The sequence below is a fragment of the Felis catus genome, chromosome A1, assembly GCF_018350175.1.
Source record: "Felis catus isolate Fca126 chromosome A1, F.catus_Fca126_mat1.0, whole genome shotgun sequence".
In the NCBI taxonomy this organism is placed as follows: Eukaryota; Metazoa; Chordata; class Mammalia; order Carnivora; family Felidae; genus Felis; species Felis catus.
The window spans coordinates 122580007-122595219 of record NC_058368.1 but is presented as its reverse complement, the minus strand read 5'-3'; the positions used below and the strand labels follow the sequence as shown (position 1 = coordinate 122595219).

Here is a 15213-nt window from a genome sequence, read left to right as displayed (position 1 = left end):
TAAGTGCCTCATTGATCCATATCTCTTTCAGATCCTCTCCCCTGACAGTCTGTCATGATGAAATTTCTTACTCTCCTGTAGTACCTTGGAAGGGGCACTTTGCTATATCCCATGTGCAGCCCTAGCCTCAGTTCTCATTTTCTGGCCCTATTCACACCATTTTTTTTTTTTTCCGAAGCTAGAAATCAGCATCTTTGGGGGCTTCCTTCCCTGTACAACGTATGTCCTTTTTGAAAGCCAGTTACCTGCCTTGCCACCTTCATCTCTGCTGCTTTCCTCCTTGATCCCTAAGCTCCCTATCTTGACACTGATCTTTTTCAGGCTTTCAAAGAAAACCCATTTCTACCGCAGGGCTTCTGCACATGCTGTTCCCTCAGCCTGCAGTTCTCCATCGTCACCCCATCTAGGTGATCTTCCCTGCAAGAGCCTCTTTCAGCCTCTGTTTAAAACAAGCCCACTCCCCTATGTTTTGTGACACTTAATACAATTTTATATTGTTTTATTTGTTTTGTTGACTTTCTTTTTCCTTTATTGCCAGATATCCCATTTAGATTTTATAAAAGCAACGGCATGGTGTGACTCAATAATTGCAGCCTCCTTATGTATTTAGTCATTCATATTAGATAACTGCTTGCTGGATGAGTGGATGGATGGATGGTATGTGGATGGATGGATGAATAATGGATTGATGGATGGATGGAATTGAAGTCTGTGAGTTGAATTCTTAAAAAATGCAATGTGCCATTCTTCTTTCAAGCTGTAGTCCCACTTGGCCAGGCTCCTGAGATTTCTCTTCTCCCCCTGGAGCCCACTGAAGCTGCATCCACCCTCATGCCACAGTCTAAGCGCCATTCACTCATTTAAATTTTTTTTTTAAGTTTATTTATTTTTGAGACAGAGAGAGACAGAGCATGAACGGGGGAGGGGCAGAGAGAGAAGGAGACACAGAACCGGAAGCAGGCTCCAGGCTCTGAGCCATCAGCCCAGAGCCCAATGCGGGGCTCGAACTCACGGACCGCGAGATCGTGACCTGAGCTGAAGTCGGATGCTTAACCGACTGAGCCACCCAGGCGCCCCGCCATTCACTCATTTAATGGCATCTGTGATTTCAAAAGCTGACACTGATTTGTCCCTCTCCTGACATGTATAAAATATATGTTTGTGTTTTTTTAATTAGCTTGGAGTGTATTTGCATTGTTTCTAATTTGATCACTTATCCAAACTTCATCTAAGTTACAGTTTTTAAAAAGTCTTTAATTATAAGAAAAGCATTTTTTTCTCATAATAAAGGCAACAGAACCATTTCAGAAAATGTGAGAGTTTCATGAAGCAAATGAGCATCCTGCACAATTTCTCCACCCTGGATTAAATAATATAGAATACCATAGGTATTTTGTCTTTTTTCCCTTCACTGCTTTTCCTATACATTCCACAACCTTATGTGCGTGTGTGTATACATGTATATGTATCCTGAATTGTAACATGATATGACCCTCATGTCATTATAAAGACTTTTAAAGGCTATTTCATTGTATGCATGATCCTAAGTCCTATTTTCGAGAATCATTGTTGAGTGCCAACAAGGTGCCAGGCACTGAGGTGTATGTTACGTACCACTCTAAAATTTACTGCTTAGTGAGCCGGAGAAAATAATAAAAGAGTGTCTTTCCTCAAGCAGCTCTGTTTCTATGTGGCTGTGGCAGGTTGCAGAAGCAAGAAGAGTTTGAATTAGAGGCAAACATGAAAGACTGGATCCCCAACAAATATACTCAGTTCAAACACTGAGTGCATTGAGCACACAGATGTCTTAAGTAAATGTGTTCCTCCTAGACCTCTAGAATAGTGAATTGGGTTGGAAGGTGTGACTTCTTAATTCCTAGCTGTGAGACTGACTTATGTTTTCCTTCTTTTCTAGAGTGACCGTCTTCTTATCAAGGGTGGCAGAATTGTCAACGATGATCAGTCCTTTTATGCTGACATTTACATGGAAGATGGATTAATAAAGTACGTATATAGAGCCTTATCTTTGTCTTTTTGTACTTCCTCTCTTTATTAGAGGCTCAGAAAGAAGCTTCCTTCTTTTTTGCTTACTAGACCTTTGATTCTTTGTGTTTCATTTCTTCTTCTCCTTAAAAAATGAGTCTTTATTTAAAAAAAATTAATGTTTGTTTATTTATTTATTTTGAGAAGAGAGAGAGAGTGAGGAAAGGAGGGGTAGAGAGAGAGGGAGAGAGAGAATCCCAAACAGGCTCCGTGCTGTCAGTGCAGAGCCTGACATAGGGCTCTATCCCACGAGATGTGCGATCATGACCTGAGCCGAAATCAAGAGTTAGACACTTAACCGACTGAACCACTCAAGCACCCCTAAAACTGAGTATTTTAACCCTTTGTTCTGGATGCACATAATCCCTTAAAATGGGAACTGGCTTTAATTTATTTGAATTCCATGAATGAAGTGAAAAATCTGAATTCAGTCAACCAAATGATGCTGTAGGCCCCTTTGTGCAAGTGACATTGACGGGCACTCTGTGCATCTTGGAGAAGTGGAAGATGTGACATTGTCCGTAAGTTCAGTGAAAACTGTGCACAAAAATTACAGCCCCCTAAAAATATAAGGCCTTAGGTAATTGGTATCAGAGTTCAAGTGAGGATAAGTGATACAGAAGTGCACCAAGAGGAGAAATCCCTTCAGAGGATGGTTTGCAGGGCCGGAGAGGCATTTAAACTGAGCCTTGACTTAGGTAGAGCTTAGGTGGCTGGAGCACAGATAGGACATAAATCTCAGATAAGATTTTCAAATAGATACTTTAGGGATGTGTACTTACCTTACAGAACGATCCTCTGTCCCCTTTCTCTCTGCCCCTCTGCCACTGGTTCTGTCTCTCTCTCAAAATAAACAAATGAACTTCAGGAAGAAAAAAGTGGGGCATGCCCCAGACACACAAAAGATAGTGTCTGAGACTGGTGGGTACAGGCCATCCTGTTTGCCACCCCTGGCCTTGCTCAGTTTTATTTTTGCATTATTTGGCTAGTTTAAGATTCTGGTTATAGCGGATCTCTTCCTTATCTTTGAAAACTTGGCCGAGGTATAACTTTCTGTGGGTGGGTATTCCTTATGAGACCCCAAATCTAGGCTCGTGTCCCTTCACTGAGCCTCAACACACCTTGTTGTGCTTTTGTCAGTCACAGAACTTCTGGCACTGTTCGGCGCCCTGAAGGGGAAGGACCCCGTCTTGTTCAGCTCTGTATCTGAGCATTTCACCCAGTACTTAGCATGTAGAGGCTAAAGAGCTACCTTTTATTGAGTATGTAGTATGTGCCATGCACTGTGTGAAATGGTTGACATGGCTTACTTCATTGAGTCTGCCAGCAATACCACAAAGTAAGTACTGTTACTACCTTTTTCTCAGATGAGGAGAAAGAGGAACACAGGGAGTAATTCACTTGCTAATGATTAACATATTCATCAAATACATTGAATGAATGAATGAGTGAATGAATGAATAAACAAATGCATGAATGAAGATATTCTTGTTTAGTTGCCTTACTGACAAAGACACTTTTTCATATTAGAAAGAAAACAGATGGAAATAGTAGGCAAGCTAACGAATGTGAAATAATAATTTCTTTAAAATATAAGTGATTTCATGGGGCGCCTGGGTGGCGCAGTCGGTTAAGTGTCCGACTTCAGCCAGGTCACGATCTCGCGGTCCATGGGTTCGAGCCCCGCGTCAGGCTCTGGGCTGATGGCTCGGAGCCTGGAGTCTGTTTCCGATTCTGTGTCTCCCTCTCTCTCTGCCCCTCCCCCGTTCATGCTCTGTCTCTCTCTGTCCCAAAAATAAATAAACGTTGAAAAAAAATTTTAAAAAATATATAAGTGATTTCATATTTTTCTCTTACTAAAAAAGTTAAAAAAACTTTTTTTCGTTTTATTTATTTTAGAAAAGAAAGCATGAGCAGGGGAGGGGCACATGGAGAGAGAGAGAGAGAGAGAGAGAGAGGGAGAGAGAGAGAGAGAGAGAGAGAGAATCTTAAGCAGACTCTATGCTCAGCATGGAACCCAGTATGGGGCTTGATCCCATGACCCTGGGATCTTGACCTGAGCCAAAATCAAGAGTTGGTCACTCAATCAACTGAGCCACTTAGGTGCCACTTGCTAAAAAATTATTGTATATAGTTGGCTCTCTTTGGAGATAGTAGGTTCCCTGATGTAGAGATTTTCAGAGATGGAAATAAGCATAGTACCTAATGTTGCTTCCTCATTCCAGAGCTCGTGACGGGCATCACTAATTGATCACAGAACTTTTCACAGTTGAGCCTTAAATACAGGCTCAGAACCCATCTTCACACAGTGACTCAGGCATCTACTACTGGAGTTGAATATGTAAATCCTCTTTGCCATCTCTGTTAGAATAGCCTAGAAGGCTGCTTGCCAAGAATGTTTTAGAAGGGATGTAACCATCAGAGGTGTGTGTTGGGGGTGGAGCGAAGGGTGGATTAACATGTTCTTCATCCAATCCTGAAATTTTATAGATCTTCAAAAACATTGTGAAATCACAGAGCATAAAAGCAGAAGTAATTCCCTATGGTTGTTACATCGCTGTTTGCCTATCTGAGTATTTACGGAGAGGCTGCTGTGTGCAAGGCAGTTGTCTAAGGCATGGGACACGTGCTATGTCATGTGCTATGGTGGATATCATTGAGACCCACATCTTCCCCTAGGAACCCCACATTCTTTTAGGGGAACTGAGGGAGATATCTGTATTTATGAAAAAGGCATAACATTACCTGATAATATCAGTAACAACTATTAAAGTAACAGAGTAGATGAGATTCAGGGAGAGGGCTATATGGGATTAGTATGGTTATTGACTATAATAGCTGATGCCTATTGACTTCTGTGCCTAGCAGTACGCTATGGGCTTAACACATATTAACACTTAATCTACATGACAAACCTATGGAGGAAGTGTTTTTTTTACATCTCACAAATGAAGGAATCAAGACATGGTGAGGTTAAGCAACTTGGCCAACGTCATAAAGCTAGTAACTAACAGAGCCAGGATTGTGAACCCAGACAGTCTACATCCAGGGCACATCTACACTCTTAATTATTAGACCTGGCTGGCTGTCAGTAGGGATTTGAGCAAGGTGGGGAGATACAAGCCAAGCCTTCAAGGATTAATGTGACCTTGAGTGACTCAGTGGAGAAAAGGAGGAAGGCATTTCTGATTCAGACATGGTATTACAAGTGCTCAAAACTGGTGGAAACATGAATATATACACACATGGGCTGGACAGCTAACTCTTCATGCCTTTTGTTCTCAATTTGCCTCAGAGGGAAATCAGGGAGGGAGGAAAATGGGAAGACAATGGCCAGTATCTGGACTATAATGGAGTTACAATCAGAGGCTACATTTTTTCCACAGTGTGTTTTGAATTGTGGTGTCTCTGGAATGGCCCGATGGGGATGTGGTGAAGTTGAACTCTTAGAGATGTCAGGAATACTTTATTTTAGTTGCAGAACTTAGATTTTGGCAGGCCAGTGGTGGACTTCTTACTATCCCGAGAGAGTGTCTGTCTTGGCTGGCTATGCACAAAAGGGGAATGTATTCATGCCACTGGTAGTGAGGTACATGTCTCCCCAAAGTAGGATGTGGGTATTAATAACGTCAGGGTTTGTGACTCTTAAGTCTACCTAGAATTAACTGGTCATTTAAATTTTTTTTTAATGTTTATTTATTTTTGAGAGAGAGAGAGAGAGCGAGCACGAGCAGGCAAAGGGTAGAGAGAGAGGGAGACACAGAATCCGAAGCAGGCTTCAGGCTCTGAGCTGTCAGCACAGAGCCCAATGGGGGAGCTCAGATTCATGGACTGTGAGATTGTGACCTGAGCCAAAGTCGGACGCTCAGCCAACTAAGGCACCCAGGTGCCTCTCTTTTTTTTTTTTTTTTTTTTTTTTTTTTTTTTTTTTTTTTTGGTGAACTGGCCATTTAAATCAACAGTGTGAAATCACATGTAAACCAAGCAACACTAGATGGTCTGTAAGGTAACATTTTGCCAGGAGTAGGTGTCTTAGTTACTTACCTTGTGTAGGTACTGTGTCTCTGGAGTACTCATCAGCTTCCTTCCCACCTGAGTCCCCCATTCTTCTTCCCGGGGATTCGCTGAAGCTTCATGGGCAAAGGTGTGTCTGGTAGAGGTTGTCCTTATCACGTTCCTGGCCTCGAAGCTTCTGCCAAGATCCTGCCCACCACCTGGGTGTCTGTGTCTTTGGCTTCCTCCTTTCGAACCTGCCCTTGGCTGTGACTGACAGATTAATTATCAGGGGGAAGGGTGGACTTGGGAGTGAAGAATGAGGTGTAAAATGACCCACTCAGATTCTTCTCAGTCCATGGGTGGACTCACTTCGAGGATAGCTAACTTCACATACGTATTCTTTAAATGATTCATGACCTCCTTCAGTCTCTCCTAATGGTTCCTTATTTGTTTTTCCAAATGTTACTCTTCATCCTTCACTAAAATAAAGAACACAATGAAAGGGGTAACAAAAACACCTCTATTTAAAAAAAAATATATTTATGGGGTGCATGGGTGACTCGCTGGACATCTGACTTCAGCTCAGCTCATGATCTCGCCGTTTGTGGGTTCGAGCCCTGCATGAGGCTCTGTGCTGACAGCTCAGAGCCTGGAGCCTGCCTCAGATTCTGTGTCTCCCTCTCTCTCTGCCCCTCCCCCGCTCACACACTGTTTCTCACTCAAAAATAAGTAAATAAACATTAAGAAAATTAAAAAAAATAAAATGTTTATTTCACATTCTATATTGCAGACCCTGCCAAGTGCTGGGGTTGCAGTACAAGCCAAGAAACATGTCTCCACCAAAAAGCAGATCAGCTTGTTTTGAGTCCGTAGAAGTTGTTTTCTGAGTGTATGCCTGTCTTGCTTGGTTTCTAGATTGTGAGGCTGGTGAATCACTTGCAAAGATCACTCTGATAAATATACGTTACAGTGTCTCAAATCCTCTCAGTATTGTGTTTGTCTTCAGAGTTGCTTCTTTGAAATCGTCGGTTGCTTTACTGTCTCACCAGGCAAATTGGAGACAATCTGATTGTCCCTGGAGGAGTGAAGACCATCGAGGCCAATGGGAAGATGGTGATCCCGGGAGGCATCGATGTCCACACTCACTTCCAGATGCCATACAAAGGAATGACCACAGTGGATGACTTCTTCCAAGGGACGAAGGCTGCCTTAGCGGGGGGCACCACCATGATCAGTAAGCCGCCCAATCCTCCACACTCCTGGTCCCGACGAGTGCCTGTTTAACTAACGTGTTAACCCCTGTTGCTCTCTGGCCATAGCTCGTACACATCTCTCAACTCAGAGCATTGGCCATCTGCCTGATGGGACCCGAGGAAAGCAGATGGCAGTGAGGATGCTGGCAGGTCACTGAAATTGGATAGACGAGATTCACGAGGCTCCTGGCCATGAAGGCAGCTGTCCTCTCTCGTCTGCCTCAGAGCAGGGTGTGGGTGTGCAGTGGGTGGGGAATCAGCACTTCTCTCTGGGCCAGACACTGGGAAGAGTCTGAGGGGCCAAAGTGTGGAGATGGGCAACATGTTATTTCAGAACTTCGCACTTGGGCTTGAGGCAGGAGGGGGCAGAGAGCACAGGCAGAGCAGTGTGAACAGGGCTAAGCATCCCAGAGAGGGAAAGATAATGGAGACCTGTGGTTCTGGAGAAACCAGGGGGTTCATTGCCGTTTACTGTTATCTGGTCTGCACTGGGTTTTGACCAATTCGTATCTTAAGATTAGGCAAGCTGTGGGGGTGGTTTCCTTTGTTTTTTGTTTCTGTTTTGTCTTTTTTTTTTTTTTTTTTCTGGGAACAGTTGCAATTCCAGAGAAACCTAGGATGTTGCATGCCATTGCATGACTGAACACATAGCATTCCAGGGCAGTCCTTCCTGTCCCAAAGGAATCCCAGGGCAGTGGGTCCCATCCCAGGCTCGGCCCTAAACTTGGTCAGCAAGAGCACTGTTTATTTTAACACCGTATACATCCATCCAAGAACACAGAACAGCCTGAGCTGTAGAGTTTATTCATTGTCTTTTGCCTCCTTTTGATGGGAGCACCAGCCGGGTTGAGCTTCAGCTAGTTGGGTGTGGAAGCCCAGGAAAACTGCCTCAAGGCCATAAAAGGTGCAATTCAGGGAGACCAAAGCTTTTCTCCAGCTGAAGGGAGGAAGCCAGCTGCCTTCCCTGCAGCCGCCTGCCCACAGAGGCCCCGGTGCATGCCTCAGTAATGCAGCTCCTCGCGTTTGCTTTCTGATAAGCACACGTGGGCTGCCTGTGGTAGGAGGCTGAGGACACCAGAGATGTTGGTTTGGCTTTCTGCCATCGGGCAAGGCGTTGGACCTGTTCAGTGTCCTGGGAACATGTGTTGTGCTTGGTCCTCAATGTGAGGGAGGGAGGGGAGGAAAGTCAGAGTTGTGGGTGTTGAGAGAAAACCATACAGAGAGACACAAAACTGTATGTGTTCTTTGTAGATAATTTAAAAACTGTAGATATGCAGCAGGAAAAGCAAACCTATAAAGCTCACATCACTGTCAGAGTGTGGCTGTAGTTTTCTTCCTATTTAACAAAAATAGACCCTAATAGACATACTGTGTTTTAGTGGTGTTTTAATCCACCGTTTCACTAAATAACCATGTCACGAGTGTCTTTCCATTCACTTAGTTTTATTCCACTGGAGCATTTAAAATAGGTGCCTAATCATCCATTGTAGGAAGGCATGTTTATTATTTAGCTGAACTTCTCTATTGTTAAAGGTTTTGGTGATTTCCAAGTTTTCACTTTTATAAACATTTAAATAATATTTGCAGTGGCAAACATCTATAGTGCTCAGATTTTACAGACAGCCATGTTTTATTAGGACTAGTTCTTAGGCCCAGGAATAATTACTGAGTTAAGGTATGAAAAATCTCAGATTTTTGATGTATATATCAAAATTGTTCTCAGGAATGTTGTAGCAATTTGCACTTCCCCCAACTGCCCCAAGGGAGCTGTGAGTGTCACTTTTGTGTTATTCTCATCAGGTGTGAATGTCATTATTTTTAAAGCTGCTGTCCAAGGTTGCACACATTATAGGAGTAGATTTGGGCCTCAAAGAACACTTCTTTTTTAATTTTTAGAGAGAGAGAGGGCACAGTGGGCAGAGGGGGAGAGGGAGAGAGAGAGAAAGAGAGAGAGAACCTTAAGCAGTCTCTAAGCTCAGCATGGAGACTGACATGGGGCTCGATCCCACGACCCTGGGATTATGACCTGAGCCGAAATCAAGATTCAGACGCTCAACTGCCTGAGCCACCTAGGCGCTCCAAAAGAAAACTTATTCTTGGCAAAATGTTTGTGTGGAAATAAGATCTGCGGGCGGAGCTTCAAGTTCACGTACCTGATACTGGCTCTTTCCTATGGTGGTGAGCACAAGGATGTCACTGTCTTCTTACCTGACATAAATTTGAAGTCCCTCCTTCCACCCGTAGAAGGGAGTCTGACTTTCTTCACTAGCAGTGACTTCCTGTAATACTGGCAATAATGGCACATGGTGGACATTCATTGACATTTATTGAGCATTTACTATGTGCCAGGCATCAGGTGAGATACTTTTCATGCATTTTCCCTTTGAATCATACAACACAATTAGAAGGAAGGCACTATGACACTCCATCCTCCATCTCCCTGAGCACCCATTTCAAGGATAAAAAAACCGAGGTTTAGAGAGGCTAGTAGTTTGTCCAAGAGCAACATGGGTAAGTGACAGTTCAATTATCAGCCATCTGGAAACTGCCTGAGAACACTTTCTAAGGTTAATTCCACGCTCAGGAAGTGGAGGCTTTGCAGCCCTAGCTAAGCACGTGGGAGCAGGGGAGCAATGGCTGGATCCATGAGTTACCCATGTGGGGCCTCTGTTGTTCAGTTGACCACGTGGTGCCTGAGCCCGAGGCCAGCCTAACCGAGGCCTACGAGAAGTGGCGAGAGTGGGCAGATGGGAAGAGCTGCTGTGACTATGCCTTGCACGTGGACATCACCCACTGGAATGACAGCGTCAAGCAGGAGGTGCAGAACCTCATCAAGGACAAAGGTGAGCCTCTGTGCGCCCCCCCCCCCCCCTTCTCTTTGCTTGGAGTCTGGAACCTTGAGCTAGGTGCTAGGTGCAGGGCAACTGCTGTGTTCCAGGCACCTTGTGTTAATGTATGCCATCTTACTCCCTCCAGGGTCCCCACAAAGAAGATTCTTCTCCTCACTTTGCAGATGGAGAGCCTGAGGCTCAGAATAAGTGGCCCAGGCTCACAGAGCTAGTAAGCAGTAGCTATACCCAAAGTCTATGCCCTTTGCCTCCACACGGCCCTGCCTGTTTTACAGAGGAAAAAACTGAGCCCAGGAGAGGCTAACATCGTACAGAAGGTCACAAAGCTACTAAATATGAGAGCAGGAATTTTTGACCTTTGTAACTTTCACCGCAAAGATCAAACCACTACTGTTCTAAAACAGTGGCATCCTCAGAAAAGGCCGCGGCATTTCTGGGGGCGAAGATACGTTCTTACTCAGGCTAGGAGCTTAGGACATGGAAATGTGTGTGTGTGTCCCCTCAGTGAGCACATGACTTATGTTTCCTTGTCCTTGATCATAAGATATTTCACATACACGCACTGCCCCCCACACACGCACACAGACATGCAATATGCTGGGCATCATCACATCGCCTGGGGGATTTAGGGAAGTATGGGAATGGTCTCCCTTGAACGTTCAGGGCAAAAGGAAGCAGGCCAGTAAAGAGGAACAGGATAAATGCTGCAAGGTGCAGAATATTATTGTAATAGTATTAGCCTCATACTAATTATATTACAATATTAGTACTAATGAATGCTAGCATAGTAACGTACAATGTTATAACACAAATGTAGTGATCCTATTACCAGTGAGCTGCCTTAATGCAGATGCCGAGTGCAGTGGAAGAGAGTGTGCTCCGGGTTGGAGGGGAGAGGATGGGTTCCCAGAGGATGAGGTTTTTCTTTCCATCTCCCCCCTCACCCTGCTCCCAAGCTCTGCTCAGACCTTCCTGATACAGGATGTGGAAGTAACCCCCTTCTTTCTTGTGATGCCTCTCACTCTGGACATCTCCAGTAGGGTAGAAAATGGAACGGCCTTAACACCCACTTCTCTGCCAAAGGGCCCGGATCATTCCGCGGATGACAAAGAGGCTTATGGGAAGGGTAGTGTTGGGAAAAGCTGCCCTGAGCTGAACCACTCTGGGTCGGGAAGTTCTCAAATTACAACCCACTTTTGGCCTGGAACAATGTGGGCTGAGATGGCCCTAATGGTTGGAGACCAAAATTATCCTCCTTTCCTCAAAATGATTCTCTGTTCCCTAGCCCCACCTACTTATATAAATTACTATATTAATGGTTTACTTTGGGGTGAAAAATTAAATAGCTCTTTCCTAGCAATGCTTACAACTTGGATATTTAAGCAGAAGGTGGACCTTGACCTCTGCCCATCAGCTCTGTAGTTTCCCGAGGCCATGGTCGCTGTCTTAGAGGCAATAGCCGGCAAGGCTTCGTGTAGAGCAGGCATTCATTAAGCAGTGAAATAAACCCAATCCCAGGAGCTCCATTAATGAAGCTCAAGTATGTGCCAGGTCTGGTGCTAAGAGTTCGGTATGTGTTGGCTCATTTAACGTTTCCAGCTGCCTTATGAAGCAGGCTATTGTAAATTTTCCATTTTACAGGTGAGGAAACGAAGAGGTGAGGTATTCCCAGCTCGCTGAGCTAGAATGTGGTGCAGCCGCAGTGTGTGAGCCTGACTCGTGTGCTACAGTGATTCTCAATGAAAAAATACTGCCTCGAGCAGCAGCAAAGCTTGCTGACCCTCTGGGGAGGGGAATGGGGGTTAGGGGGCAAGGCAAGAAAGAGGCACAGAAGAGCCTGTTCTGCTGTGACCCCACGTAGGCATTGTTGTTTTTCTAGGTGCGGGGAGAATGGAGAATGGGAAGCATCTGCTTTATATTGGACAGGTGCCCATAATGCACTCGGTCGGGCCCCATGGGCGATGAGAGCAAAGGATAGAGAGTGCTTGGGCTAATGTTGTCTTCCTCCTGTTCTCCCTCCCTTCCCTCTCTTGCAGGGGTTAACTCCTTCATGGTTTACATGGCCTATAAGGATTTGTATCAAGTGTCCAACACAGAGGTAACAAGCCATTGCTGTGTGGTTTGGGGTATCTGGATGGGTTTCCTATTGTTGCTATGACCTTGGCTCTTTGAGCATTAGTCACTGTGGTCGCTGTGGGAGACTGCTGGGCCAGAGTGCTTCTTAGAGCCCTCGCAGTCCATGGCACTGCGAATAAATAAGGTAACAGGCAGGGTGCCCATGGCAGGGCAGACCAGGAGCTAGAATTTCCACTGGCAGCAGCTTTCTCCAAAGGAGGGGAGGAAGGGTATGCCAAAATCTGTGTCTGCCAAACAAGCCCTAAGCCCCTCAGGAGCTCAGCACAAGTGTGAGCTATATCCTGCAAGACACAGGCGGGGTTAAGGAGGGGTTTCTGCTGTTTGGGGTAATAGCTTGCCCGTGACTCTCCCGAAGGCATTCTCGTGGCCTGTGTTGGTTTTAGACGAATCTCACGTTTTCAGAGGAAATGCAAGAAGTTAGTTCCCATGCCTCCTGGTTGGGAGGTGAAGGGAGGTCTGCCTTGATGGGTTAAGAAATAGGGGTTTCAGCTTTCGCTTTAACTCCTGGCCAGGCTGTAGCAGCTTTCGGGAGCACTTGTGGAGAAGAATAGTGAAGGTCTATCTCAGCAAAATGGGAAATTATACCATCAAAAACGTGTGCTGGAGGCAGAGTTAAAGTCTCGACAGCACTTTGTTACACGTTCGCCCTGTCTGCCGAGGAGACATGACACGTTCTTTGTATAGACGGTTTCCTAGAGTTCCTTTGGACTCGCACTCTTTGGTCATGCATATTTTAGTCTGTATTTCTCGCTCTAATCGCTGGTTTCCTCTGGTTCTCCTCATTTGGTTTATTTATGGCTCTAGTGAGTGACCCTTGTGTGAAGTTGCTGGAAGCATCCGTGCCTTGTGAAGGTGACAACGAGTCCTTTCTCTTGCAGCTGTACGAGATCTTCACCTGTCTGGGAGAGCTGGGAGCCATTGCGCAAGTTCATGCTGAGAACGGGGATATCATTGCCCAGGTGATGTTGTGCAGCTCCCCGGAGCACGCTGTCTGCACGAGCTCTGGTCTTCAGCCCATCTCTCTCCTCATTCCTTCAGTATTGCTTGAGCTCTTAATGTGTGCAAGGCACGCTCATAAACGCTGTGCTAAAAACAGAACCTGCCCCAACAACCTCCCAATCTAGGAGGAGGGAAAAAGGTGGAATGAAGACAAGTTGAGGGAGAAAGGGGAGGCCGCTCTAAAACAGGGAGCCGTCTGGCCATACTGGGGAATCAGAGAAGGCATCGCGGGCGAGGTTTTCAAATTGGACCATTTAAGTGGGAGAGCATGGCTGATTCTCTTTTCGAAGTGAGTCCAAGCTATGTGACATTCTCTGCCCCAGAGAAAAACCGTAAGGCAGCACGTCTCAGAAATCTCATCCAGGACTGCGGAACTCATGGCTTTAGATAATAAAGAACGTAGGTCTGTGGGGATCAGATGCCCCCCTGGTTTCCTAGAAGTTGGACTGAGAAACCCGACGCAGGAGTGAGGAAAGTGAGGCCCCGAGGCCCAAAGTGATCGTTTGTGAGGAAGCAGAAAGCACTCTCTCCATCTCCTGGGTCGCTTAATGGGCTGGATGCACAGATGTCTCTTAGCCAGGGTTTTGTTGATGTCAGAAGCATTCAAGATTGGCCCCCACTAGGAGGAAGCAGCCAGAAGAGTGGGAGCTCTCTCGGTCCATTTAATAACCTTCACAGAAAAATCCATTACTCATTCTTTCAAAGAGTATTTCCTGTGCATTTTGTGCCAGGCACGAGGCTACTGAGGTGAGCCCCCAAAGACGCATTCTTTAGAGTTGCCCAAGAGTTGGTGAATGTGGTCAGCAGGGGTGTGGGAACAGTGTGGGGCCAGCTCTTATCTCAGCCCCACTGGCCTCCAGCAGCAGGTACCCTCTGGCGAACACTGACTACAGTAGGCACTGGGAAGTGCTCTAGCACATTTTCACTTGATCTGCCCTGCACCCTTGAAAGATGGCTGCTATCTGCCTGGTTTTGTAGATGAGCATATTGGGCTCAGAGGATCAAGTCACGGGCCCAGGTATCACAGCCAGTAACTGGAAGAAAATCTTAGCTCAAAGGGTGGCTCAGTGGGCATCCTCCCCCAGAGTTGGTGTGTCCTGGGCCCTTTGCTCCCCCAGTCCGGCTGCAGGGCCTCCGCGAGGCAGCGTCCCCACAGAGCCGGGCTCCAGCTGTTACCATTGCAGACGCTGGATGTTGTCTCACCAGCGGAGGAGGTGAGCTGAATGTGTCGTTTCCTCTTGCTGACCAAGGAGATTAATTAGTCAGGTCCCTGACAGCCTTCTCCCACGTCCCCCACACACCCAGAGATAATGAAATCATTTTCCAAAGAGGGTCCAGTGCCTGTGGGAGGCATCCTGGTCGTGTTAGGGCTGTTACTCCTCCTCTTTCTCCACGTTTTTAGTGCAGCAGCCAGAGGCCCCAGCCCTCCCTCCAGATGCCCTAGAAACCAAACTCCCTGCTACTTCCTTCTAAGCCCTGTGGAGGCAGACAGGTTGCCATTGCTAAGCCCCTTGTCCAGCTTCCTCTTGTGGCTCCACAGCACAGATATATTTCTGGTTCCCCCCGCCCCCACTCTCCCCTACCTTGTGAAAGATCTGTTCTCAGTCAGGGAAAGAATAAGGGCGTTTTTCCACTTGGATGAGTTTCTTGTGTGTGTTGATTACATGGAGGTGGAGCCTAAAGATTTTATCATGTTGTCTAAATGAAGGCAGCTGCTGTACTCAGAGTTTAGGCAAATATCACCAAAGAGCGAGAAGAAATCTCTCTCAAGGATACCCACGATGGACATTTTCAACAGTTTCAGGCTGGCAGGGCATTCTGAGAGCACAGCATCTTGAGCTCATCATCTGACGGTATTTATTGAGCACCTACTATGTGCCAAGCCTTGGGGAGGGAAGATGAAAATGACAGGGTCCCTTTCCTCATGGAGTAAACCA

At 45.9% G+C, this 15213-nt stretch overlaps 1 protein-coding gene across 3 annotated transcripts in view; it reads left to right on the top strand.

Moving 5' to 3' along the window:
* Window positions 1-15213, top strand: part of DPYSL3 (dihydropyrimidinase like 3) — a 122922-nt gene that overhangs the window by 86470 nt on the left and 21239 nt on the right. For all 3 annotated transcript variants that reach the window (XM_045060656.1, XM_023256432.2, XM_023256443.2), the window contains exons 2-6: window positions 1916-2004; window positions 7089-7273; window positions 9971-10135; window positions 12178-12239; window positions 13156-13236. In XM_045060656.1, coding sequence (XP_044916591.1) covers window positions 1916-2004; window positions 7089-7273; window positions 9971-10135; window positions 12178-12239; window positions 13156-13236 — 582 coding nt within the window. The remainder of the gene's footprint in view (window positions 1-1915; window positions 2005-7088; window positions 7274-9970; window positions 10136-12177; window positions 12240-13155; window positions 13237-15213) is intronic.